Below are 26,755 nucleotides of genomic sequence, written 5' to 3'. Positions count from 1 at the left end.
CCCCGCTTCTTTTGTGGTCCGGCCCATTGCGAGGGTGACAGGAAACCCTGTGCAGGGAGCGCCGCCATCTTGGACCTGCCCGAGGAAGATCCTGAGGGAGCCGCAGGAGCAGTCGCCGCTGCCACCGCTACTACCGCCGGCGCGTCTGCACCTCCTCGGCCAGCCCGCTACCTGCCGGGGCCTCGGCCGACCACCCCCGCCCTTCTCCCGCTGCGCCCGCACTCCTCTTCCTCGTCCTGACGCCCCCCTCCCGCCCGGAAAGCTGCCCAGCCACCAGCAACCCCCCAGGTAAGCCGGGCCCTCCGCAGTGTCCGTCCGGCCGAGGCCTCCTCGCCCGGCTCTCCGGGGGCCGGGGTGCGGACGACGGCGAGCTGGGCGGCGGGCGGGTGGCGCCACAGGGCAGGCCCTGCCAGGCCGCGGCGAGCCCCGCGTCGGCTGTGGGCGCCGCGGCGCCCGGCCTGACGGGACTCCCGTGCGGGGGCGGGGGTGTCCCCGCGCTGCGTCCGCCCGGCGGAGAGCTGCGGGGCGTGCGGGGAAGGGTGTGTTCGGCCTCGCCTTCCCCGCCTCCTCGGCGGGACTGGGCAGACACGCACCTCCCGCAGGCCCCTCTCCTCGCTGCCGTTCTGGCGGCTGCAGACCACCCCCGCGGTATTTATCCACGCGAGGCGCGCCTCCTCGCAGCCCGCGAGCCCAGACGTGGCAGTCCCCGTCCCGTAGGCCGCGTCTGCCCGGAGTACAAAAGGCAGCACCTCGCAGCCTCGCCGGCATCTTGGAGGAGCTCCGGTGTCCTTGTCGCTGTGGGTAGACTGGGGACTGGGGTTGGGGAAAGGGTCTGTGCTGGCGAGGTTCTGGTTTGGGTGAGGCCCTGCAAGGCCTGTGACATCCTATAAGGCGTCGAGCTTAGGTAGCACGTAGAAGCAGTGAGGAAGACAAAAAGTTTTTCGGCATTTCTAGAATTTAAGGAAAGAAGGCAAAACGAGCGTTTGTTTTGATGGTTTGTACCTTACTGTGAGCCAGGCGCAGATTTAGCTGTCCTCACACCCGTTTTTCTTGCTTCGCGGAACCCTTGGTGATAAGTAAAGTTATCTCCATTTTACAAGTGAGGAAACTGAGGCTTGAAGTTGTGATGTGACTGGTTAATGATGGCTTCTCCCCACACTTGCCCGGTGTTTCTCTGCTACACTCAAGTTAGGCTGGTGTTACAGGCGTGACCATTTAAAATGTCCCTACAGCTTAATTCTTTTCCTGTGTTTGCATTGGATGACAACTGACGACTCCTTTATAACGGAAAGTCTGTAGTGTCAGCTGCTCCACTGCCCAGTCCTCCTCCTCACAACCCCAGAGGAGAGATGGCAAGATTTTCATTTTATATTGTAAGAAGAAACTGGGGTTCCCAGAAGGCAAGTGCTTTTCTGCTGGTCCCACACAAGTGTCAGAGCCCACTTGAACCCTTGTAAAGTTTACTGTCACAATTGTCTTTTATTTATATGTGGTTATTGAAGACAGACTTGACCTTGCAGTAATCCAGCTCCCACTCCCTCTTCCCTCAGCACTTTGCTAAATTTTTCTTCAGAGTTCTGCTTGGGTCCTTTAATTTGTTCATGCCCTGAGGCATGTAGTGGTTAAGAGTTTTGGAGGGTTCCTACTCCAATGCTGCCACTTTCTAGTTGAGTGACCTTAAGCAAGTTACTTAGCGTCTCAGAGTCAGAGACCTTATCTATACAGGGAATAATTGTACCTACATTTTAGAGTTGTTTTCAGGATTAAATGGGATTAAAAAACCCTTAACACGTTGCTTAGCATATAGTTAAGTGCCTCATTGTCTGTAACAGTGCCAGGCATGTAGTGGATGTTTAATATTTGTTGAATAAAGAGAGGAGCATGGCTTCAGAGAGTTGTACAGTTAGACCTGGGCCTTATTAATCGTTTCCCCTTTGGTAGTGTATGACTGCGGATATATCAACTCTCTGAGTTGGTTTCCTTACCTGTAAAATGAGTTTTTACGGTTAGAGATTGTTTATAAAGTAGCTGGCATATGTATCAGGCACTCAATAATATGTCAGTTACTGTAAAGATGTAAGACTCCCTTAGATTCTAATAACCTAAAAATTCCTTGAAATTAAAGCTACATTTTAAAAAGTTTTTGCTTTTTGTATTTCATGTTAAACTTTATTGTGGCATACTTCAACTGTGCAACAGAATTTGGAGTGTTCTTAAAACTAATCTTTATCAGTATTAAATATCTTTGCATAATCTTAGTAAGATTTTGTACTATTAGAGTAAGCTTTTGGTTAAGGCAAATATGTTAAAACAGTTTGTTTCTTTTAAGGCTTGAAACATTTTTGTGTGGTTAAAAATGCCAGGCATGGTTGGAGACAGCAGTGTACAAATAGAGGTATCAAAGATACTGTACTTTTAAAAAAATTTTATGTTCTAGATAGTTTTAAACATATACAAAATATATGTGGTGTAATGAGCCTTCACATACTCATCAGCCAGTGTCAGCAGTGATCAGTCTTGTTTATCTATATACACCTATACCCTCTCCACCAAATTATTTTAAAGCAAATTTCAGACATGATATTTCATCAGTAAAATTTTTGCTATTACTAATCCTTTTAATTCTGGGAGTAAGTACAGGGTTTTGGTGTTTTGTTTTTTTCCTTTAAGTACTTTCACTCTATGAACAGAGGTGAAGTATTGGAGTACTTCTTTTTCATAGCATACCATCATAACTGGGAAATTTTGTGTTTTTCTTGACACAGTAAGGAATCCAGTTCTTATATTATTATGTAAAAGTGTGACATTAAATGTCTTGTCAAAAGTGAATTTTTTAAAGGGGGTGTCAGAAATGGGTGGGTCTTTTCAGAGGTTGCATTACTGGTGAGGAAAGGAAATTGACCACTCATTTGATTAGATTATATTATTAGACTAACTACCCAAGTTTTGTGTCCACTTGACTGACAAATCAAGTAGCAATCCACATTAGAGAGCTTGTAAGCAAATCAAACTGTTTCTGTTTTTAAGTTTCATAAAGACAGGAACAATGTTTTTTTTTTTGATCATTACTATATTGTCAAAGCCTAGCCCAAGGCTTTTGCTTAGTAAATGCTCAACAAATATTTTTGTATTGGAATCACAGAAGCAGTCTATCTTGATTGTGGTGTTTATAACAAAATGTCTTGTATGTAACAAAAACAAAACCAAGCTTACTAATTTTAACAATGAAGATCAGATTTTAAATCACCTGGACTATTTTGTGGGTTGTTTTTGTCTTGTGTTGTCTTGAATAAGTTATGTAAAAATTACATGGTAACATCATATGTCCTAAGGAGTAGAGTAAAATAGCTGTAAAACAGTTGTGAAAGGATTAGTCATAGTGCATAAGTTAACACAGTAAAAAGCCAAGCTATTAAAAAAAAAAGGAAAAAAATACTGTCAATTATTGGAGTGTTTTTTGAGGCTGATCATATGATTGACTTCATATGATGTTCCCCATATTATTGTAAATGTGGAAGTAATGTTGGAAGTATTATGAATGGGAATTTTGGGGGTTTTTTAATTCTTGTTTTTTAATATTTATTTATTGTAGAGAGAGTGAGTGCACACACGCGAGCTGGGGGAGGGCCAGAGGGAGAGGGAGAGAGAATCCTCAATCCCTATTGAGCGTGGAGCCCCACGTGGGGCTCCATCCCAGGACCCTGAGATCATGACCTGAGCTGAAATCCAGAGTCAACTGCTTAACCGACTGAGCCACCCAGGCGCTGCTTGTTCTTGTTTTTTTTTAAATTTGTTTTGTATTAGAATTATATATAAAAATGCTTTAAAGATATTTCACAGTTCTTTATTTTCTCTACTTTGAATACTTTAGAAAATTAGCAGTGAATATAGTATATGCTTATACTGTTAGTGCAGGGTTATATAAAGAAAGTCAATAATTTTTTCCTATCCTTTTTCTGCTCTCAGTCCATGTATTCATTTTTCACAATTTGGTGTGTCTCCTTCCATATTATCTGTATACAGGATGGAGAGAGAGAGCGTGTATATGTGTGTATGTATTTAAAAATCGGAGAAGCTATCGCATAAAAATCTGTCACCTTTTTTTCACTTAAAATCATGGATACATTTTCAGGTTAATACATCTATATCTAAATGGTTTTAAACTAGATGCATATTATTTCATAATACAGATGTACTTTATTCAGTCATTTCCCTGTTGACAGTATAGATCAGTTGTTTTCCAGTTTTGGTTTTTTGGTTTTTTGTGGGGTTTTTTTTTGCTGTAAAAATGCTATATTAGATGCACTTAGACCTGTAACGTAATGGATTAAAGATTTTGTATCTTTGGGCTACTTCTTAGTCAAAAGGTGATTTGGATTATCTTTAAGATTTTAAAATATATTCTTTACTTCCCAAAAATGTGGCAATTCAGATTCCCATAAGTAGAGTGTATGAAAGTTCCTTAACCTTCACCTCTATCTGCACATTTCAAATCCAGTCATTTATATGTCTGTATAATTTTATTTGGAGAGGTGTCTGATAAACTATATGGAGACCATGCGATTTTATTTTTGGGGCAAAAATGATTAGCATTTAATATGCATTTAGTAACCACGTAGAGCTCTGTGTATGGACCTGGAAATAGGTCCATCATTTTGTTAAGTGAAAAACACACTGCAGAGTTTTATGTAGTAGCACACCCCATTTTTAAATATATTCCTTACCTTAATGGTGATGTGTTTCTTGTGCTTAAGAGTTACTGTTAATGTTGAAAAATCCTTTGTTAAAGCAATATTAGGTATAGTTAATATTTAAAGGGGCAACGCAACAATCATCCATGTTCAGTGTGCATTTAGTAGTCATTTCTCTTGACAGGAAATTTAGAGCTAAGTTTTACATGCACTGATAGTAAAACTATGACCCTAAATATTTAGTGTAATTATTCTCCATTTTTCTTTGATTTTGATTTTTAGGTTTTATCAGTCCACGTGTGTGTGTGTGTGTATCACTGTACATATATATGCCTTTAATAAGCTACCTTAGATAGAGAAAATCATGTTCTTCAGAATCAGGCCTGGGTTCAAGTTCCAGCTCTGCCGCTTACTATTTTGTAACACAGGCCAAATTAGCAAATTTCTCCAAACCTCAATTTCTTCAGTTTTTTGGGCTTTTTAAAAGATTTTATTTATTTATTTATTTATTTGAGAGAGCACAAGAGTGAGAGAGCACAAGCAGAGGGAGTAGCAGAGGGAGAGGGAGAAGCAGGCTCCCCACTGAGCAGGGAGTCCGGTGTGGGGTTCGATTCCGGGACCCTGGGATCATGACCTGAGCTGAAGGCAAACGCTTAACCGACTGAGCCACGCAGGTACCCCTATTTCTTCAGTTTTTACATGGACATAATGATAATAACTCTGCAAAGTTGTGAGAAATAAGTAAGAATTTTATGTAGGGAAAAGTAGTGCTGATCATCACACGGTTTACTCTCAGATGTTACCTTCAAAAACTTTTTTATAAGTAGATATAATTTGAATTAGTGTTATCATTTATCCATATCTATAAATCCTGATTACAATACATCCTCTGAATATAATTTTTTTAATACTACCTAAAGTATTAAATTAGAACCACGTGAGTGAACTGAGAAAGATTTGTGTCCCTAAGTACCACTAAAGGGTTTCATGGTACATCTCATAACTATGGAGGAGGCTTAATGGTGTAGTGGGTAAGAGGGGATTCTCTGCAGTTAAAACAGTCTTAGATTCAGTATAGACTTGACCACTTAGCTGTGTGACCTGGGCATGTTACTTAACCTGTTGAGTCTCATCTGTAAAATGAGGATTATAGTCACTGTTTTATAAGGCTGTAGTAGTAAAAATTAATTGAGATTGCATGTAAAATGTTTAGCACATTGCCTGGAGTATATTAAATGCCCAATAAATGGTAACTGTAATAATTGTTAGTTTACAGGTTGTTCATCTGTATTTAATGATGCTTATTGTCTGAAAGTAGTACTGTTAAGGAAATCAGAGGCATTGAAGGAGGTCTTATCTGCCTGTGAACTTTATTCTCATGCTTTTGTAACACATGGAGAACACATTTTAACCACATCAGTAGCTGTGCACAAGTTACAGAATATTATCAAGTTTTTTAAATTAGTGCAGATGGTAGTGTTAGAATGGACTCGTGTTTTCAGAGTGAACTAGACCACCAGTTTTTGCCCTTGTTCCCCCTTTTTTAACTTTTGAGTAAAGCAAAAGCATCCTTAAGTAATAGGGGGAAAACTTTTTTCCCCTTCCAAAGCTAGTTAAAAAGTATATTCCTCACCTTAACAATGCTATGTTTCATTCATGTTCAAGAAATGATGTTGAGAAATCTTGTAGAACAATATTAAGCATGGTTAATATTTAAAAGGGCCCACTTGAATGTAGTTTTACTGCAAATACATAATTTTGAGTGAATGTTAGCAATAAACTTTGGGAGTATATTTAAACCAGCTAGTATCTAAGCTTATAATAAGAGAGGGAGGACCTGTTGTGTTAATGGCTACAGTGCTAGATACTTTCTGCCTTCACTGTCTACTGAAATTTAAGTTTGAGTAGCTTTCCTTTTTTTTATTTAAAGATTTTATTTGAGAGAGAGTGAGAGCATGAGCAGGTGGGAGGGGAGTGGGACTCAATCCCAGGACCTTGAGATCATGACCCAAGCCAAGAGAACTGCTTAACCGACTGAGCCACCCAGGCATCCCAGTAGCTTTTAAGGTTCATTTTTAAAGAAACTTGAACCAGAAAATTGTGTGGTGAGGTGAAGACTGGTTTTTATTCTGAAAAAAGTGATCATTCTCTTTTATTTGGGCATAGTTTATGCTAATTAATGCTTGGTAATTTTAAAAAGTTTTAAAATTAGTCATCTTGTAGATATTTAATGAATGCTGTGTGATAATTTGCAATACACAAATTAATACTGGAATTGGCTTTTAATTTCATGATTAGCTTTTAGAGCATTTCAAGGAGAAGTTAGGATTGTTGAGGCCTTGGTTTTATTTTTTTTATTATTATTAATTTTTAAAGATTTTTATTTCAGAGCGAGATAGAGCGAGCCTGAGTACAGGGGAGGCTCAAAGGGAGAGGGAGAAGTAGGCTCCTCACTGAGCAGAGAACCTGATGTGGGGCTTCCATCCTAGGACCCGGGGATCAGTACCTGAGCCAAAGCAGACGCTTAACCAACTGAGCCACCCAGGCATCCCGAGGCCTTGGTTTAAACATAATAAAATGGAAGGAAGCAAAGTGTATATAGAGCTGCAACTTTCAGTAAGAGAGAAAGGAAGGGGAAGAGTATGGAAGAAACTAATTTCAAGGTGACTAAATGATTACTTTTCCCCAAGTTTGAATGGGAAAAGAGGAGTTTAAAACAGGAGTTAAAAATTAATTACAGGGTTCTGGGAAGAATGCAGGTGAAGAATTTAATAACTTTTGAATATTTTTATTGTGAAAGATTATTCTGTTCCTTGTGTTCAGGATCTGATTCAGAGATTTGGTGAATAATCCACACTAATTTTAGCTTCCGGACCAAGTTCATTCTTAAAAAGTTTTGAGTCCCCAGTGTCTGGAAAAAGGGAAACAAATTATGGTGATGTTCAGAATCAGTTAACTAGAAAAACTCCCTTCCTGAACGAACTGGTTAGGGGAGTTTTCAGTGATGTTGAAGACTGATTATGAAAGTGCTACAACACATCAAGCTGGAATGGGTAGCAGGGCATCCACTTTTGTTAAATGTAATCCTTACAGCTAAGCGAGAAGACTATATTGAGTGAAGTGATGTAATTAACAATTTTCTCTTCCCTGGTAACAATAATGCACTTATTTTAAATACATACTTTTTCTACAGGTTAAATTTTATTATATAGTAATTTTGTCAGTTTTAGTAAATGAATTTCTGCAGTCATATCACATTTGGCTTGTATAATGTGACAATTGCCCATAACAGTAAAAATCATATTTTAAAAATTGGAAACCAAATTTTTAAATATGGGGCCAAATCTTTGTATGTGTGTGCATGCGTGTGCACGTGCATGATTTTTATCTTTCCTTAAGCTGAAAACTGGTTTGAGAATAAATGTTACTGGAAGTTATTATTACCATTATTAGAATTTACCTCTTGTTTCTCTAGCACCTAGCACAGTGTCTGACACATTCAAGGCATTCATTTGAATAAATTGGAGAGGTTTTTATTTTATTAAAAGTAGAAAGAAATTAGCATTATTTACATTAAGTATACCTGAAGGCAGAGAATAGGCTGTGATCTTTCTAAATGTCTTCTGATACATAAACTTGCAGATTTTACAACCATAAGTAGTATTTTATGCCATTATTTCAGCTTTTAGAGTACTATTATATAGTAAGCATTTGTTACATGTTGATCTTCAAATCCTGTATTAGGTTGAACCATATGAAATTGCAAATAATTGACTTTTTAAAAAAAGTCTCTAAGAACAACAGTTTCATGTGGTTTTATCTAATTCTGGCAGTAATTTGGTTTGGAAATAGTTGGATTGGTCTTTTGGATGCTATGCTAACCATGATTTAAAGTAGAGTAAAAAAAATTATTTTTTATAACTTTTATAAGTTTTATGTGTTTATAAGTTAGTGGTTACTTTTTATAACATTCTGTTGTAAAATCAGAGTTCTGAACAAGTTGGCCATCAGTAGTAATTCACTTGATCAGTTGACATGGGCGGGGACTTCAAAGGGGGAAGACTGTTTATAATGAAGTTTAACTGAAGTTTATAAAGATTTTCTTGTTTGAACTTTTCCACAGTAACTTTTCTTACTGGATATTCCCTAAAGTGAAATAATGGAATTGTCTGATATAGTGGTCAGTTTGGAAAATACAATTTTATTCTGGCTTATTGTAGCCAACATTTTGTTTATAATCAGTATGCTGTATTTTATATATCTTTAAAGGCTAGCAATGATCAACTGGATAACTTGTGTATATCCTTCTAAAGTAACACAGTTTTCTTTGTTTTTAGTGCCACCATGGCAACTGCACCATACAACTACTCTTACATCTTTAAATATATTATTATTGGTAAGTTTATTTAACTTATGCTCTTGTTCTACAAAGAAACTTAATATACAAAATATTTATATACTAATACTTAACATACCATTCCAGAAGAAGTGAGTGTTTTGTCTTTGTTTTTTTACTGCAAAATTAAAGCCTCTTTAATTTATTTTTGTGATAACGATGTATGTTTTGCATCGTAGCCCTGGATACTTCTGTAGTACAATGGTGGGTACCTTTTGAAGTGGTATTGATTGTTCTTCAGGCCTACCTGAAAGCTTGTTAATCCTGGAAATGGTACTAATTTCCTAGGAGCACTGGTAACATTCCAGAAATATCATGAAAGCCCATGGAGCCCCCTGGATTCCAAAAATTGATAGAGAACATTGTTGATTCAGAGTAATTATGTAATATACATAAAATATAATATTGGTGGTTCTTCTGTTAAGTTTCAATATGTCACTCAAATTAAAAGACAGGGTTGTTTACCCAGGTATAGTTGTAAGAAGTCAGTTGAAAGTACACATACTTTTCAGTTAATTCTTCGTATTAGAACAGTGTGGGGTAATGGTGGGCTCAATACTTCCTTCACGAAGGGTTAAATTGCTGTAGTATAGTTAGAGAGGACATCTGTTATGGTTTTCATATAATGCACATGCTTTTCTTTTGTGGAATTCTATAAGAAATACAAGGAATATAAGAAGAGATGGGATTTAGTCAATCAAACTACCAAAACTTAACTATTTTTGCTTGTTATATGCTGCCCTGTTTGTTATTCCCAGAAGTCTTTTGCTTTTATGCTTGAATTAAGGGGGAGAAAATACAAAACTGTGGAACAGTTCAAAGTAAAAAATGCTCCTTTTACAACAGTTTCTCTGTTGAAAAGCACTTCCCAGCTGATAGTTATTTACTAACATAATTTATAACTTAATTCTATCACGGCTAAAGGTTGGGAATAGTCAGTTTATAGATCACAGTGAAAAGTGACCTGTAGGGTTTTTCAGACTCATCTTTTCAAGTGTCCCAGAAATTTGTGATGTAATATGGTAGGGGGTATAGCAATCGTTGTATATAATTATGAGCATAAAATTGAGAAATGTAATTGCCACTTGAAACTTTTTTTTTTTTTAAACAGGGGACATGGGAGTAGGGAAATCTTGCTTACTTCATCAATTTACAGAAAAAAAATGTAAGTTCAATATATAAGGTAAAAAAATAAAATAAATTTATATTCACTTTCCTATCTTTAAAAAAGTGTCATTTTCAGTGTACTCTCTGCATTTAAATATAACTTTTCCATATATATATACTTTCATCTTTAGGGAGGGAATTTTTTTTAAATAGGTGCATATAAAATGAAATACACCTGCATGTATAGAGTGTTAATTTATATACCATATATAATTTGAGTTACTTGTTTAGGTTTATTTTGGTGGTAGAAAATTTTAAAAAATGTATATTATAATGTCAAATTTAAATAATCTTTTCTCTCACTCTCCATTTTAGAAGTTTGCTGCATGTATCATTTGTTAACTAAATAATAATAGATTGGAAATATTTAAATGAAATTCTTTCTGTATCCAGGATTGGTTGATTAATATTTGAAGTATAATTCTGTCTTGGGTGGTAGGGGAGGAGACCATGTTATTTTATGTAATGAATAGGCTAAATACAGTTGAAATTATTTTTATGGCTTTTTTTTCTTGCTTAATGTAAATTTTATGAAATCTCTAGCAGTCTTGTGTACTTGTACCAGAGAATAGTGGGTTTAGGTTTTCAATGGCCTAATTACAAGGAAGGACTAATAAACTTGTCTTATTGGATTGGAAATATATAACTTGCCAGTATGTAATCGTAAATACATATTAAATGTGTTTTTCTTTGAGATATTGGTAGTATTTTGCAGGATAAAAACTTGACAACTCCTAGAGTCTTAAAACCATTGATTGTTTTGTTATATGTAATAATTGTTAGAAGTCTAAATAGCATAATGTTGGTGTTATGAAGAACTTAATAAAAATCTTTATTTTTAATTAGCAGATTCTTTTAGTCCAGGGGTCAGCAAACAATAGCCCGTGGGTCAAATCCAGATACTGCCTGTTTTTGTTAATAAAGTTTTATTAGAACACAACCATGTTCATTTTACTTATTGTCTTTGGCTGCTTTTGTGCTTCAACAGCAGAGTTGAGTAGTTGTGGCAGACATTTTGGCCTACAAAACTTAAATATTTATTATTTGATCCTTTACAGAAGTGTGCTGACCCCTGTTCTAGTGCAGTCAAATTTCTTTGACTTCTGTGTTTTTGCTAATTTTTTTTCAGTGCTAGCTTAGTCCACTTATAGCCTACAAGCATTAATATGTTATTTAATTACCCAGTGGATTTTTTCCCTGCTGGTCTTAATCTGAAGCTTTCTGGAAGTTAGAATATTATATTTCTTTTTTCTCTAACAGTTATGGCTGATTGTCCTCACACAATTGGTGTTGAATTTGGTACAAGAATAATTGAAGTTAGTGGCCAAAAAATCAAACTGCAGATTTGGGATACAGCGGGACAGGAGAGGTTTAGGGCTGTTACACGAAGCTACTACAGAGGAGCTGCGGGAGCGCTTATGGTGTATGATATCACTAGGTAAGAGATTAATACTTTTTTCAAACTTCATACTTGAAAAAAGAAATCTCCTTTAGGCAGTGTGGCTTGTGCTTTTTTTTTTTTTATTGACTTAGACATTTTTTAGTTTGTGATTGTATGACTATAAATGAGCTTATTTGGATCTTACGGTTATTTCTCTACATTGTTGTGTAAGACTTGATATAACATGTTGATTTCCTTTTCTGAAAGTGGATATGACTGAAGAAAAACTTTAGGAGATGCTGGTGGAGCTAATAGAAGAATACTATTCTGAAAAGCAGCATCAGTTCAATTATTTGAGGTGAAATAATATTTTATACCAAACTTTGTTCTTTTCACTTCAGTAGAAAGCAAGCAAGTCTTGAGGGGTTACTCTGTTCAGTCTCTCGTGTTAAAGTTGACACCTTTTCAAAATAAGGTCAGGGAAGGAATTAAGTAGTTTTGTTAATCCAACATGGTAGATTGTAAAAAGTTCTTATGCTTGTATCTGAAGGTGTTTGAGGTATTTAATTGTTCATTTACTTAAATTCTTTTTTGTTCTAAAATGAATTGAAATGGTTTACAGTACTTCATGAAGCAAGATTAAATTTATTTCAACTTCACTATTTCTGGAAACTGAAAGCACTTGATAAAAAGTAACAAAACTGGGCCATAAATATTTGGCTTCAGAAAACATGGAAAATTGTGCCACTTTATTAAACTGTGCTAAGCAAAAAATGAACTGGATCACCTTTCATATTAATGCAGAGTGCCAGTTTAAAGCAGTGTGACTCTTGTCTTACTTTTTTGGGGGGAGGTAGGGATGGGTGAGTGGCACCAAATGGACTTTCAAGCATATTTCCTTTTGAGAAATGCTTTATACTGTTTCCTCTTGAAGAGTCACAATACAGTGCACATTAACATATTAGCACCCTGAGAAGTTCTGCATCAAAGAAATTTTTTTTTTTTTAAGATTTTATTTGACAGAGACACGGTGAGAGAGGGAACACAAGCAGGGGAGTGGGAGAGGGAGAAGCAGGCTTCCTGCGGAGCAGGGAGCCCGATGCGGGGCTCGATCCCAGGACCCTGGGATCATGACCTGAGCCGAAGGCAGACGCTTAACCGACTGAGCCACCCAGGTGCCCCACATTAAAGAAATTCTTATACTTAGTTTAGTTTGGTGTTTCCTAAGCTTATTTTATTGAGGAATACACTTTGGGAAATGTGGACTTAGAATAAAGACAGTGGCTGATTATAATTACAGTGGTTGAAGTTTATTGAGTTCCGGAATTGGGTAATCTTCACGGCAGAAGAGAGCAAAATAACCTTAATGCTCTTCTGTATATAATGCGCTGTATATATATATGGCACCTGGTAACATGATAAGTAAATGGTTTTGTGGGAAGAATATTAAAGACCTGGCCTTCTCTGCAGGACATCCTAATGAGGGATGCATTCCTGAAGACTTTGCATAATTAAAAACTCCATTATTAATAAATTTAAATGTGGTGATGTGTAGAGTGTATGAATCTAAAGTGTTGTAGTTTGTTTTGCTTTGTGCGAGTAGTGCTTGTGTTCCCCTCCCCCACCATGTTTACTGATACTGTAATTGACATACAACATTGTGTAAGTTTAAGGTCTACAGGGTGATGATTTGATACATTTATATGGTTTGCTTTTAAACATAACATTTTAAGCATAGTAAATACTTTTGGTTAAAAAAAAAAGTTGTGTCTATTTGAGTCATCAAAAGTACTTCTGGTGGAAACACCCCAAATGTCCATTAACTAAGGGATAGATAAATGGGTGTATTCATACAATGAAATACAATTCGACTATTAAAAGGAAAGAAATTCTGATACATGCTATGCAGTGGATGAATGTTGAAAACATTTTGCTAAGTGAAAGAAGCCAGACATAAAAGGCCGATGTTGTATGATTCCATTTATATGAAATACCCAGAATAGGCCAGTTCATAGAGACAAAGTGGATTGCCAGGGTGTGGAGAGTGCTAATGGGTACAGCGTTTCTTTTGGGATTGATAAAAATGTTCTAGAATTAGATACTGGTGATCACTGCACAACTTTGGGATATATATTAAAAACCACAACATTGTACACTTTAAAAGGATGAGCTTTATGGTAAGTTCATTATATCCCAATAAAATTATTATTGAAAAAAAGTACTTCAGGCTTTAGACAGGTGCTTTGTTGATATTTCATAGTGACATTTATGTTGCATCCACGACACTGATTTTTTCCCTTTTTTTCTATTATTCCTTGACATTTTGCAAACTTGAAAGTTCTGCTTTAATAATACCTTTATTCTTGGTATTAACTATAATTGTTACCAGATACTTCCTTAAATTGACAGCATAGCTGATGATGGCAGTTTGTTTGGCTGTATCAGTTGTTTGATATGTCATTTAACATCCTTGGCAAAGTTAGGGATATTTTTTACTTTTTTTTAGCACCATTACCACTAATTAATGAATATTGGAATGCTGCTGCAGTTATAGGTTTGAAGTTATGGTGAATTTTAAATTAATAATAATTACCAGAATTATTAGCAGAGGTTATGGGCACATCTAAATAATAACAGTTTACATGATCTTGATACTTAAAAAGGATGTGTAGATTTCTCTGTTTACCAAAGTGGTGGCAGTTTGTAATCCGCTCTTGCTGCCAGCTTTGACATTTTAAAATTGATCAAAATCAGTATTAATATTTTTGGATTTGTGCTATTTCAGTTTTTGTGCACAAAGTAGGATAAATCTATTGTGTAAAGGCAAGGTATGCCAGTAACTACAAATATTGAACAATAAAGTGATACGGCTTGTACTTTTTTTTTTTTTTTTAAAGATTTTATTTATTTATTCATGAGAGACAGAAACAGAGCAGGCTCCCAAGGAGCAGGAAGCCCGATGCGGGACTCGATCCCAGGACCCTGGGATCATGACCTGAGCCGAAAGCAGACGCTTAACCGTCTGAGCCACCCAGGCTCCCACGGCTTGTACTTTTTAAAAATATTTGACCATTAGAAGATTTTACTTAGAAAATTTAAAAACATTGGGGAAATGTTGCTTTTATTTATTTGACCTTTTTTTTTTTTTTACAGTTAGGTGGTGATTTGTGTGTAACATAATTTAGCACAGTAAAAAGAGAATCTTACAACTTCTTTTCAGTTTCCACTGGGAAAGGATTAAGTGTTTGGAATATCCAACTTTATATGGGTACTGGCAGCTGGAGTTCATGGAATATATTCACAAGGCTAAATTTGAAACACTTTGAGGACACTGTGCGTAAAGGGTTCAAGGCCTGGCTCTGAAATTCATTTAAATCTTTTGTGAGCTTCTGTTTTCTCACCTGTTAAATGAATAAGATGGATTAATGTTCTGTGAATGTATATAGATCAAACATTTTTAACTTTCAGAATTTTATTTGACCCCTTTGGTGAAGTCTGATAAATATTAATATTCTTCCTACTACATATAATATTGTAAATTATTTGGATATGCTTGCCCTCTTTGGGTCCTGTTTGGCTAGTGCAAATGAGCCTATGAGTTTCTAAACTCTTGCTTGGAGAAAGTGGAGAAATAGGGCAGTCTGAATCGCAAAATGATTTAGCTACTGGTAAATCAGAATACAAAGTTAGAATAAACTCACTCTGATATCTGGGGGCTTGAATTTCCAGTCAAATATATTAAGTGCCATTTTAAAGCCAGTTTTTATGTTGTCATAGTTAACTTTCTCTTGAAAGAAAGGTGAATTTTATATCAGTCTATAATACTGTGACCATCTTGGTTTCTAATTTGAAACAGATGCAAACCTGTTTGCCATTGAACATATCATTTGTTAGACATTTTGGTATTATTTCTCCCATTTTGTGATTGAAAATATGGATGATTTAACAATAATCTTAGTTTTTACTTCAGATTAGAAATTCTGAGTTCAGAATTGTTTCCATTAATTTTCTGTGTTGTTCCTTGCTTGCTTATTGGTCTGTTTATGAGTGTGCCTTTAAATGTAAACAATTTACTTCTATATGTAATTAGCAGAGTTGTTGGATATTGATTTATTTATTTAAAAATAATAGGTTTGGCAAGATTTCTGGAAATTATGTGTTTACATTCCACAGTTTTTGATGAAAGGGAATATTATTTATTTGAGATTTCTTTTTTAAAAAATTGAAATGGCAATTTTATGTGGTAGTCACAAATGTAAACTTTAATTTTTGCAGAAGAAGTACATATAATCACTTAAGCAGCTGGTTGACAGATGCAAGGAATCTCACCAATCCAAATACTGTAAGTTGAATAACATCTGTTACACAGAAAATGTAAGATCTATGCTAACCCCAAAAGGAGAGTCGTTTGCTAGGAGGATTTTTGTATATGAGTACTAAGAATGAGAGAGTCTTTATTTTTAAATTAATTGAAGAGAAGTTAACATTTTTTTTTTTTGAATACTATTACCCCAGGTTTTACATCTTATACTTGGTTTTTGTTCGTGTTTGTGGTTAAAAAAAAAAAAATGAAAGTTATGAATGGGGTGGTGATTTCATGTCAGGTGGAGCCCATGAACTCTGAAACAATCACTTTAAAAAGGGATCTGCATTTGTTTTGTAAAATGTTACCATTGGAAGAAACTGGGCAAAGTATAAGGGATCTCTGTTATTTCTTAACAACTGCTTGTGTATCTACAATTATCTCAGTAAAATTTCAGTTAAAAATAGAGTTCTGCATGCTTTTAAAAATATTTAAATATTTTTTATTTAAATATATGTTTAAATATTTTTTCTTTTTACAAAAACATCTCAACTATAATAAATTTAAAAAAAATTTAAGAAGTAGCCATTATTGTGCTACATTTTCAAATTGCAAATTTAAAAAAATTTTCTTTTTTAAATGAAAATAAAAATTAGCTTCTTCACCAGACAGAGAAGATATTTATTGAGATTTTAAAGGCCAGCTCCCATGCCAGACTCTGTAGTATCCAAAGATAAATGTGGCCCTTGGCCCACCAAACGTTAATGGTCTAGTAAGGAGATGGCTGTGTGTATACAAATAACTATGCTGAAAAGCCGAGAGAGATATAAGTTAGAGCAACTGGTATGTGCATTGCGGGAGGTGCCCAGGATAAGCAGTGCCATCTGGAGAAACCAGTTTTACAGAGAAAGGTATGTTTGAGCTGGGACTGTAGGGTGAGTAAGGTTTTAGTAAATGCTAGAGGGGGCATTCCAGGAACAAGCGAGGAAAGGTACTGAGCTGTGACTGACCCTGAGCTTCTTCAGAGTAAGCCCTGTGTCTCATTTAGTTTTGTACTTCACCATGTAGCACAGGTCTGATTCAATAAATAGGTAATCAGTGGTAAGATTGGCTTTTATCAGGGAACAGCAATAAATTGTACTGAAAGTTAACATGATTTTGCCTTTTTTTTTTTTTAAGATTTATTTATTTTAGAGAGAGCATGAGCGGGGGTGGGGGGAGAGGGAGAGAGAATCCTCAAGCAGGCTCTCTGCTGAGTGCGGAGCCTGACTCAGGGCTTGATCCCATGACCCCGAGATCATGACCTGAGCCAAAATCCAGATCCAGCCACTTAACTGAGGCACCCAGGTGCCCCAACGTGATTTGCCGCTTATGCTAGGGACTGTGCCTGGAACTTTCATATCCATAATGACCTTAAACCTACTGTAGGTATACATGCAAACCTATAGTTGAATGTTCATAGTAGTTTTATTTACAATAGCCAAAAATTGGAAACAACCTAAATGGTCATCAGGGGGTGAATGGTTAAACAATCTGGTACATTCATACTATAAAATACTCCTCAGCTATACAAAGAAATGAACTATTGATACAGCAATTTAGATGGATCTCAGGGGCATTATGCTGAGTGAAAAAAGTTAATCTCAAAAAATTACATACTGTATATATATATCCATTTATAAAACATTCTCAAAAAGACAAAATTGTGGAGTAGAACAGATGCATTGTTGCCAGGGGTTAGCAAATGGGGGTGAAGGGTATGAGTGGTGTTGTGCGTAGGCTATAAAGAGAGCAGCACAAAGCAGTTCCTTTCTAGTGATGGAACAGTTCTGTATCCTGATTGTGGTGACACAAATCTATATCTGTAGTAAAATTGCATAGAACTGTACACACACACATGAGAGTGTACAACTGGTGAAATCTGAGTAAGGACCTAGATTGCACCAAGGTCACGTCCCTGGTTTTGAGTCTGTAAGGTGCTGCTATTGAGGATGCTTGGTGAAGGGTATATAGAAGCTCTACTCTTGTAAGCTTTTGTGATTCTGTAGTTATTTCAGGAAAAATATTAAGCAAACAAAACTCATTGTAGAGGTGCTTAGAGGAGTTTAATGACAAATGAGCCATGTCTTTCCTGCCTCATTTATGCTTCTTCACATTTTACCAGATCTTCAGAAGAAAGTGTTAGGGAGGAAGAACTTTACCCTTCAAGATTCTTAGGGCTTGTCTAAGAAATAAATTGATAGAGTTGTTACAAGTTTCTGGAGATTACTGAGAGGGAAACACCCTAAACAAATGGAGATTTTTCTTATAAATGTAAATGTCTCTTAAAGGATAACTTCTGGGTTTTTAGAGCTTCACCTGTGTCTGCTGTTTCTTAAAAATAAACCAGCTTAAAATAAATATTCCAAAGAGGAATATCTTGGGATGGCAAAATTTGCTCCCCTACAGAAGAAAATCTCTCAAGGTCCAGCTCAAATGTTATGTTTTCTATGATGTTGCCTTCAGTTTCTGTGCAGAAATTACATACTTTCCCATTTTGTTGGTGGTGTATTTTGTACCTCGGTCTGGTTAGCATGCCACTTTTATGTGTCCTTTCAGGATGATGGGAAGCACAGCTGGGAAATTCTTAAGGAATTGGGAGAGGAGGCAGTGTTTCCATTCAGCAAATGTTTAAAATTTTTAAAAAAATTATCTTTTAAAAACCGCTTTATTGAGATATAATTAACATAATCTACCCATTTAAAGTGTGCAGTTCAACGTTAACTTTTTAAAAATTTATTACTGAAGTATAGTTGACATACAGGACGTTTTGAGTACCTGTCATATAATGGCCCTGTACTAGGCCATCGTGACTTTACCAGCCTTGATTTAAAAAAAACAAAATTGATTTCATTTTTTAAGTGTTCTTACCTTATTCTTTAAAAGACTAGCGGACTGGGCGCCTGGGTGGCTCAGTTGGTTAGGCAGCTGCCTTTGGCTCAGGTCATGATCCCGGAGTCCTGGGATTGAGTCCCACATCGGGCTCCCGGCTCAGCCAGGGAGCCTGCTTCTCCCTCTGACCCTCTCCCCTCTCATGCTGTTTCTCTCTCTTTCTCTCAAATAAATAAATAAATAAAATCTTTAAAAAAAAAAATAAATAAAAGACTAGCGGACTTCATAGGAAAATATCTTTCCCTCCTCATTGGGCCCTTGTCCACACTGGAAGAATGCTCACACTTGTTATACTGCTTAAGTGTTCTTGTTCAAGGTTTACATTCAGATTACAATGGTTCTTCAGTTCATTGGACATCATTTTTAAGAAACAGGAGAGTCAGGGGCTGCAGTTTCACATGAGAAAAAGTTAACGGTGGAAATCACTTTTGGTTGAAACCATCCATTCCTAAAGTATCTGCATCTGGATTACCACATCTGTTTGGAAGGGAAAGGAGGGGGGATCACCAGTTGGTATCAAATAAGCTTATATATAGACAGAGACAGTTTATCCATAAATCCCCACCCCCAACCCCCAGAAACCACCATGAAGATCAAAAAGCTGTATTTCCCTAAGGCTGCAAACTTTTTTCTTAGAACTTTGTAGAGCTGCCTTTAACTTTGGCCTAACGTCACTTACATAAATGATTCCAAAGTGGGTGTAGGTGTGTGTGATATTTTGCCTTGGATTTGAACTCGCTTGCATATGTGTACCCCCACCCCCTCCTCCCACCACCTCTGTTCCCCATGGAACACAGACATTTGTTTTCAGTTGCTACAAACTTAGGCCTGCCTTCGGGCTAGTGTAGAGTAAGACAGTATTTGAAGGTCACAGTTTGGGTATTTTCCCTTGGTTCTAATGTCCTTCTACCACTGGCTCACTGAGTGACCTTTGACAGGTCTCTCTGCCTTATTTGAGCACTGGTTTCCTTACCAATAGCCTGAAGGAGTTGAACTAGTAGTTTAACTACTTGAGGGTCCCAGAGACTCTAAAAAATCTGATAAAACCACGAGCCTTCTCTTGCAATGAAATGTTCTTGTTTACAGCATTCTGTGCTTAATTTCAGTGTATTCACAGATCCCCTGGAGCTTGCATTGACCCTGAGTAATCTTACTCAGATAAATTATACACCTTTGGCCCAGACCAGGTGTTCCTCATGGGCTGTATTGTTTTATAATGGCTTGCAAGCCTTTAAGAATGGATTTTACATTTTTAAAAGGTTATTTAAAAAAAAGAAGTATATGCAAAGAGACCATTTGGGCTCCAGAGACCTGAAATATATACTCTTTGCCCTATACAGAAAGTTTGTTAGCCCATGGCCTAGATAATTGCTGACCTCCCTCCTAATAGTACTGACTTAATGATTCTCATACCTGTCTGCTGGATGATTGCTGGTACTTGGTTTCTTTTTTAGGCCCACATGTTTTTTTCTGTCAAAATTTTTGGATTTCAGAATTTTCATGGTTGATTTTAAATGGTTGCTTTTGTTTTAAGAGGTCTTTCTTTTCGTTACAAATTAGGTAATAATTCTCATAGGAAATAAAGCAGATTTGGAGGCACAAAGAGATGTTACATATGAAGAAGCCAAACAGTTTGCTGAAGAAAATGGTGGGTTTAAGACTTTTAATGGCTTTTTTGGGGTCACACATAGAAAAGGTGGGATTTTGATACTGCAGATTATTTGACACTTTTCTTTTAATGCCAGCTGCTTAAATCTCAAGAATGAGGAAATGTGTTTCTATTTGACAATCATGTTGGGGGTAGTGCAAGTATTTAATGACAAATATAAAGACCCCCCCCCCCCCCCCCATCTCAAACTAACGTACTGTTTCATAAAATACTGTGGTACGAGTACTGATAGCTGATGGGAAACTCTTACTCAAATGTTACTGAAGAAAATGCCCTTGTGAGTTAATTTGAAATGTCTTAATCATAGTCTGACTTTTAATTTTTAGGCTTATTGTTCCTTGAAGCAAGTGCGAAAACGTAAGTATTGCTAAAATTAATCATTTTCAGTTACATTCAAACTTCTCAAAGTAGAACCATACATGTGAGAAATGTATAATGTATTTGCATACATATGATAATATGTATATGTGTAATGTTTATTGTGGGAAGAACAGTAAGCAGGCATCCCTTTGCTTCCTGTTTCACATTTCAAAGGTAATTTTTTTTGTTACTGCACCTTAAAGATTGTACCTTGATTATGCCCCCTGCTAACCCAGGTTAATAAATGAAATTGTGTTAGCATTTCAAAAGTGTTTGACTTTCCCAATTGAGGTTGAGTTTGGTATCTTGGACTCAAGCTTGGGTAATCTGTTCATTTAATACTTCTGATTAAAAAGCATGGCTTAAGGAAACAATGTCTAAGAATAATCAGAAGCATAATTAATGTTTTTTAATCGTTATTCATGTCCATTATTGAATTCCAGGACTACCATCAGAGTTCTTCATTTATTAAGCCAGAAATTCCTTGCTGTGGTGAGAAGCTAGCCCCCCCCTTTTTTAAGCTTCATCCATAGTTAGTACTAAGAGAACTGAAGTGAGAACATGGTCGAGCACGAATATGTCACCATCACATGAAAAAAAAAAAGTATAGTTGATGCTTGGCTAATTGGATCATACAAATCCTGGAATCTCATTTCTTTTTTTTTTTTCTTTTAAATAATTTTTTTTAAATTTTTTTATTGTTAATCCCCATACATTACATCATTAGTTTTAGATATAGTGTTCCATGATTCATTGTTTGTGCATAACACCCAGTGCTCCATGCAGAACGTGCCCTCCTCAATACCCATCACCAGGCTAACCCATCCTCCCAACCCCCTCCTGCTACATTCTTCTTCTTCTTTTTTTCTTTCTTAACATATATTGCATTATTTGTTTCAGAGGTACAGATCTGAGTGGAATCTCATTTCTGTTTGGAATATCTGATTACAGAAATGGCCCATCTTCACTTTCATTATATATTAATATATAACATTTTAATAATTAGAACACATCCAGTTATCCAGATAGGGTTTGTAGAAACAGCTGTTAGTACTGTGTTTATGTGCTTTCCACAGAGAATATTTCCCCATGTTGTTCTCTTAGTTCAGTCATTACTGGTAATCTCTTATTAGATGACAGTGGCTAAGTTGAAGACATCATGGCAGTTGACTAAAGGTTAGCAAAAGGTCAGTGTGTAATGTCTTATCTTGTGTAGAAAGCTATGATTCTCCAATAAAGTTGTCATTTGCCTCTTAGGGGAGAGAATGTAGAAGATGCTTTCCTTGAGGCTGCCAAGAAAATCTATCAGAACATTCAGGATGGAAGCCTGGATCTGAATGCTGCCGAGTCTGGTGTACAACACAAACCTTCAGCCCCACAGGGAGGCCGGCTAACCAGCGAACCCCAACCCCAGAGAGAAGGCTGTGGCTGCTAGTGACCTCTTTGCTGTAGCTCCCATTTGACCTTTCACCTGTCTGTTGGAAGCAGTACTTTTTACTGCCTCGTTGTCTTCTGTACATCTTACTGGGTTTAATTAAAAAAAAAAAAAAAGAAAAAAACAACTCTGTTGTAAAAACAGTTTAACACAATACTAAACTGCTAAACAACTAGATGTAATCAGGTTATCAAAAGGCAAGTAGAGTAATAAATCTCTCCTGCATGGTAAATCTAGACTTTTTTTTCCCCTTGATTGTCCTCGTGATAGGTATGTCACCAGTACATGATTTAAACTGAGCACTGATGCTGGACTTAAATGATTTTTATCCTTCCCTCTTTTTGGCAAGGCTTTGTCTTACTGTATGGTTTAATTTGAGGGTATCTTAAGCCTTTCTCCCCATCTTTAACTGTTCAAGTATGTCTGTTGTAACCAATAAGTTTATTGCTGTGAAATGACTTCTGATAGAGAATGGGTTCTGTAACTGCTTTTGTTTTGTTTTCGTTGGATAAATTTCCTGTTGTGTGGGTGGCATTTTTCTTGTGGAGGTTTGCTTCTGTCTTAGCCTTGCACAGGGAAAATATCCACTTATCTTTTCTCTTGTGCTTAATTAATAGCTTTATCTTTTTTTTTTTACACCATTTTATCCTTTTCTCTTTAGCAGAAAGTAAATATGTATAAAATTTGAAGGAACCGAACTAACAATACATTCTGTGTATATTATTTTAATGAAGAAAATAAATTGATTACTGGCATTGGAACAGTATAAAATACCAGTTTGTACAGTATGACCTATATGTGACCATGTTACTCCCTTCCATTTCACACAAGGAAATAGACACAACTGCAGTTCACAAGTAATACTGGCTCCAGCCTCTGGTGCTGGCAGTGTTTGGGGACATTATGCTGGAAAGAGCTCCTAGCGTGAGAGGATTGACACTAGCAGATGCTGTTCCATCTTTGCACTGTGGCTTCTTACCTGCTGATTTTCTTAACTGTTCTTGTGCAATCGACAATGTGCTAACCTGCTTTTCTCTTTGTAAACATTTTGCATTACAGGCTGCATTTCTTGCCTTACTGTATAGAAAAAGAAAAAAGGCTGGGTTTATTATTGCACATTTTAAGCTTTTATACCTTTATCTTCTTGGAATGGTGAGACTGTGTACCGGACAGTCAGAACCACAGGTCTGCTGTTAAGGGATTTTAAATTGTGCATTTTTAACACTACAGTGAAGTAATGTAAGATATCCCATGTGTTTTTAGTATGAGGGGCTATTTTATGTCATGTTGGCATAAGATGTTTTGTAAAAGGGAAAGTGTTTCTGACAGTGTTTCAGTGTTTGTGCTGATACAAAGTAAGTTATTACTTTGCACTAGGTGGTTTGGCCACTGAAAGAATACTGTATTGCAAGGGAAACAATCTCTTTAGACAACAGACTTATGTTTTACCAAGTTCTTCACTTCTTTTGATTGATTTCTGATTGAGTTCATGGTTCAGATGGAGAACTGAGGTTATTCGAAGTAGGATAGGTAAACCTTAGTATATTCTATAAAATCACTCAGCTCAACTGCTGTGTTTAAAATACACACTTTAAATCCCTCTTTACAGACACTAAAGTAAAAATAAAAAATATGGCTTTCTGGGTCGTAAACATGTGGTAGTACTGGAGTATTGTATAGTCAATGTTAAATAAAAGCCAAAACTGGAATGTGCAGAAAATAGGATTCGGTTAATTTGTGGACTCATCTTTATTTTTGTTTTTGTTTAACTTTTTTAAAAACAAGATTCCTGGAGTAGATTGGTATATTCTGTTAAAGACTTTCAGTGACCCATTTTGCTTACCCTGTTGCTTCACAAGGGACTCACCCAGGGACCATGACCTGCTGGTGTGTGTATATATTTACAAAAAACCAACCACCCATTGGGATATGAGGTAGCAATCACAAACTAAAAACTGCGGCTTGTTTAGGTGCAATACCCTGATTCCCAAAGTTAGTTACAGTGGGTCTTAATTGTTTTTGTGACAGGATTTATTCAGACTGCTGTACTCTTCATTTGATGTAACAAAATGCTATTAATCTAAATATTTGTAAATAAAGTACCTGTATCTAGATTAAATTAAAATGGTTTGCATTATTTTCTGAACTACAATAGGATTTCGTATTTTCTTCAGGCAAACAATTATTTGGCAGAAGTTGTCAGTTTTTAAATTGTCCTTACTGTATAAAGAGAGGTCTACGTATATATATAGCATATACCTCCACATCACTCAGTAATTGACTTAGTTTTGTCCTTGTGTTTGGATCACACTTGCAATGTTTTCAGTAGACCTTTTTCAGTGTGAGATCAGCACACTTGGTGCCTGATAATGTTCTCCCTTGACTGTACTTGGGGCCAAATTCTGTTGTTTGCATGTATAATCCCCTGTAATAAACTTGGGTGCTCAAAAATAGAGAGCAAGTTGTCATATTGTAACATACCTGTGCCAGACACTGGGCAAGTACACTTTGGAGAGAATGTGAAGTTCTTTTAATCTTTAATCCATGAGAGTTTACTACTTGTGGGGCCACCTGCTTCTCTGGGTTACTAGTTAACCTTGCACCTGTGAGGAGGCCCTCTTGATTAGTAAATTGGTGCTCCGTACTCTTTATGGGTTAGATATTCCAGTGCAATGTTCAAGTGTTTTTCATGGATAATAAAGTGTTTGATGCAGTAACCTTGATTAAAAAATTTTTTTTGGTGGTGATGTTCACATAATACTAGAGGTAGTAAAGTTTCTTCGGAAAGATGTCTTTTTTGGAACCAGGTGTTTGGCTTCACATGTTAATTACCTCCCTAATTCCAGACTGTAGTTTTTTTTGTGTTTTTTTTTTGAGAACTTTTTTGCTCACATATCGTTTCAGGTGTTATCTTTCTGTATAGATGTGTGGTTCAAGTCACTCCCCCTTACACAGAAGACCAAATGATTACCTTTCATTCCTGTCCACAGGGGAATAGAGAGAGTTCATGTGGCAGTTTAGAAAAGGTATTTACCCTCAGCACAGGGACAGAATGGGAAAAAGTGTCCCTGAGGGATCTCAATAATTGTGCAGAGGCCTGACTTTTCAGCATTTTGCTAAGGCCTGTGAAAATGAAACAAAGGAGAATGTTAAGTACAAAAGATACACAACAAACCAATTTTTATTTTGGAAGTAGATGTCTTCTAGAACTTCCTGTGTTCTATCACTTCCATTGCCTTTACTGCAATTCTCTTTATCCCATACCTTAATTAATGGTCCAGGTCTGGCCAAACAACTTCTTGGGAACACAAACCTCCGTGGGTGGAGAGGGATGACTGCACTGCACCATTCTTTATGGTTATGGTTCAGAAGCTGTTTACGGGCCTAGAGAACAGGCCTTGGGAGTATTTTAAAACCTAATCTAGAACATGTAGTTTCATACTTCCCCTTACCCATGACAAGAAGTCTATTGCCACATGGTCTTTTGTGACAGTAGTTGCTATTCTTGTTTTTAGAGAAATAATGTATTTGTACGTCATGGAGCGGAGCCATTAATTACAGTAGCTCAAAGACTTAAAAGTCAAACACAATTTGAATTTACCACCGGGTCAGATTCTGCTAATTTTCCACCAAAGAATATTTCTGGTTGAGGAAATGCACCTCAAGTGTAGTAGTTTTATAAAAGCTATTTCCATGCGGTGTAGGTTCATTGACAGATACAACATACTTCAATCTCCAGGCCAAAGATGAGAGCCATTTGGAAATGGCCGTTTCCTTGGAACGAAGGTGAACGCTTGATGGCTTTACTGTAGATCTATGAAATGTAAAGTCAGATGACAGACTATTTGATCTTTTATTTTCATATGAAAATAGAAATTTTAAATAAAATCCAAAAATAAAATTTGACACTATAAATGAAGAAGGGCTTGAGTACATTTTTTTTCTTTGTAGCTATAGATTTTACCAATTTATAGCCTCAGATTTGCAATTACAATCACTGGTTTTATGGCAACACATTCAAAGGTAAAAAAACAAACCCCCCAGCCGTCCAGGTTTAAACTGTACACAACTCTGCCCATATGTACATGTGATTTACAGAAACCCCGGCATTCACAGCACAGTGAGCTGAGCTACGGCGGAGGTGCAGCGTCCGAGTTCACCGCATCTGGAGCGAAACCAAGCGGCATTCCAGTTCTGCAGTGAGGTAGTAGAGAAGGGGTTTCCTCAGAGATTTCCTCATCCGGCTGAGCAGTTCTTTTCCTGCAGGAACACAAAGAGGATGCATTCTTGCAACAGTAAAAACAAGTGTTCAGTGAACAGAACTAAGGGACAGCACGATGGCTAACAGGTAAAATATGTACCTCTTTGGAAAAATATTTTGAGATGAACCACTGTACAAAATCATCCAAGAGTAAAGTTAAA

The 26,755-nt window shown here is 36.7% G+C and overlaps 2 protein-coding genes across 4 annotated transcripts in view; one reads left to right on the top strand and one right to left on the bottom strand.

Moving 5' to 3' along the window:
- The first annotated feature begins 25 nt into the window (after positions 1-25).
- Positions 26-24,820, top strand: RAB14 (RAB14, member RAS oncogene family). The gene is made up of 8 exons (XM_032418148.1): positions 26-288; positions 9,029-9,087; positions 10,199-10,252; positions 11,515-11,692; positions 15,911-15,977; positions 20,430-20,517; positions 20,865-20,895; positions 22,156-24,820. The coding sequence occupies exons 2-8, from the start codon at positions 9,036-9,038 to the stop codon at positions 22,331-22,333; spliced, it is 648 nt and encodes a 215-aa protein (XP_032274039.1). The 5' UTR covers positions 26-288; positions 9,029-9,035; the 3' UTR covers positions 22,334-24,820.
- Positions 22,677-26,755, bottom strand: part of CNTRL (centriolin) — an 85,023-nt gene continuing 80,944 nt past the window's right edge. For all 3 annotated transcript variants that reach the window (XM_032418144.1, XM_032418145.1, XM_032418146.1), the window contains one exon: positions 22,677-26,593. Coding sequence is in view for 1 of the 3 variants with exons in the window: in XM_032418145.1 (XP_032274036.1) it covers positions 26,570-26,593 (24 nt within the window). In the remaining 2 variants the exon portion in view is untranslated. The remainder of the gene's footprint in view (positions 26,594-26,755) is intronic.

This window comes from Phoca vitulina, unplaced genomic scaffold (assembly GCF_004348235.1).
Source record: "Phoca vitulina isolate PV1807 unplaced genomic scaffold, GSC_HSeal_1.0 scaffold21, whole genome shotgun sequence".
Classification (NCBI taxonomy): domain Eukaryota; kingdom Metazoa; phylum Chordata; class Mammalia; order Carnivora; family Phocidae; genus Phoca; species Phoca vitulina.
Note: the sequence above shows the minus strand (reverse complement) of the source record. Positions and strands in the feature narration are given on the sequence as shown.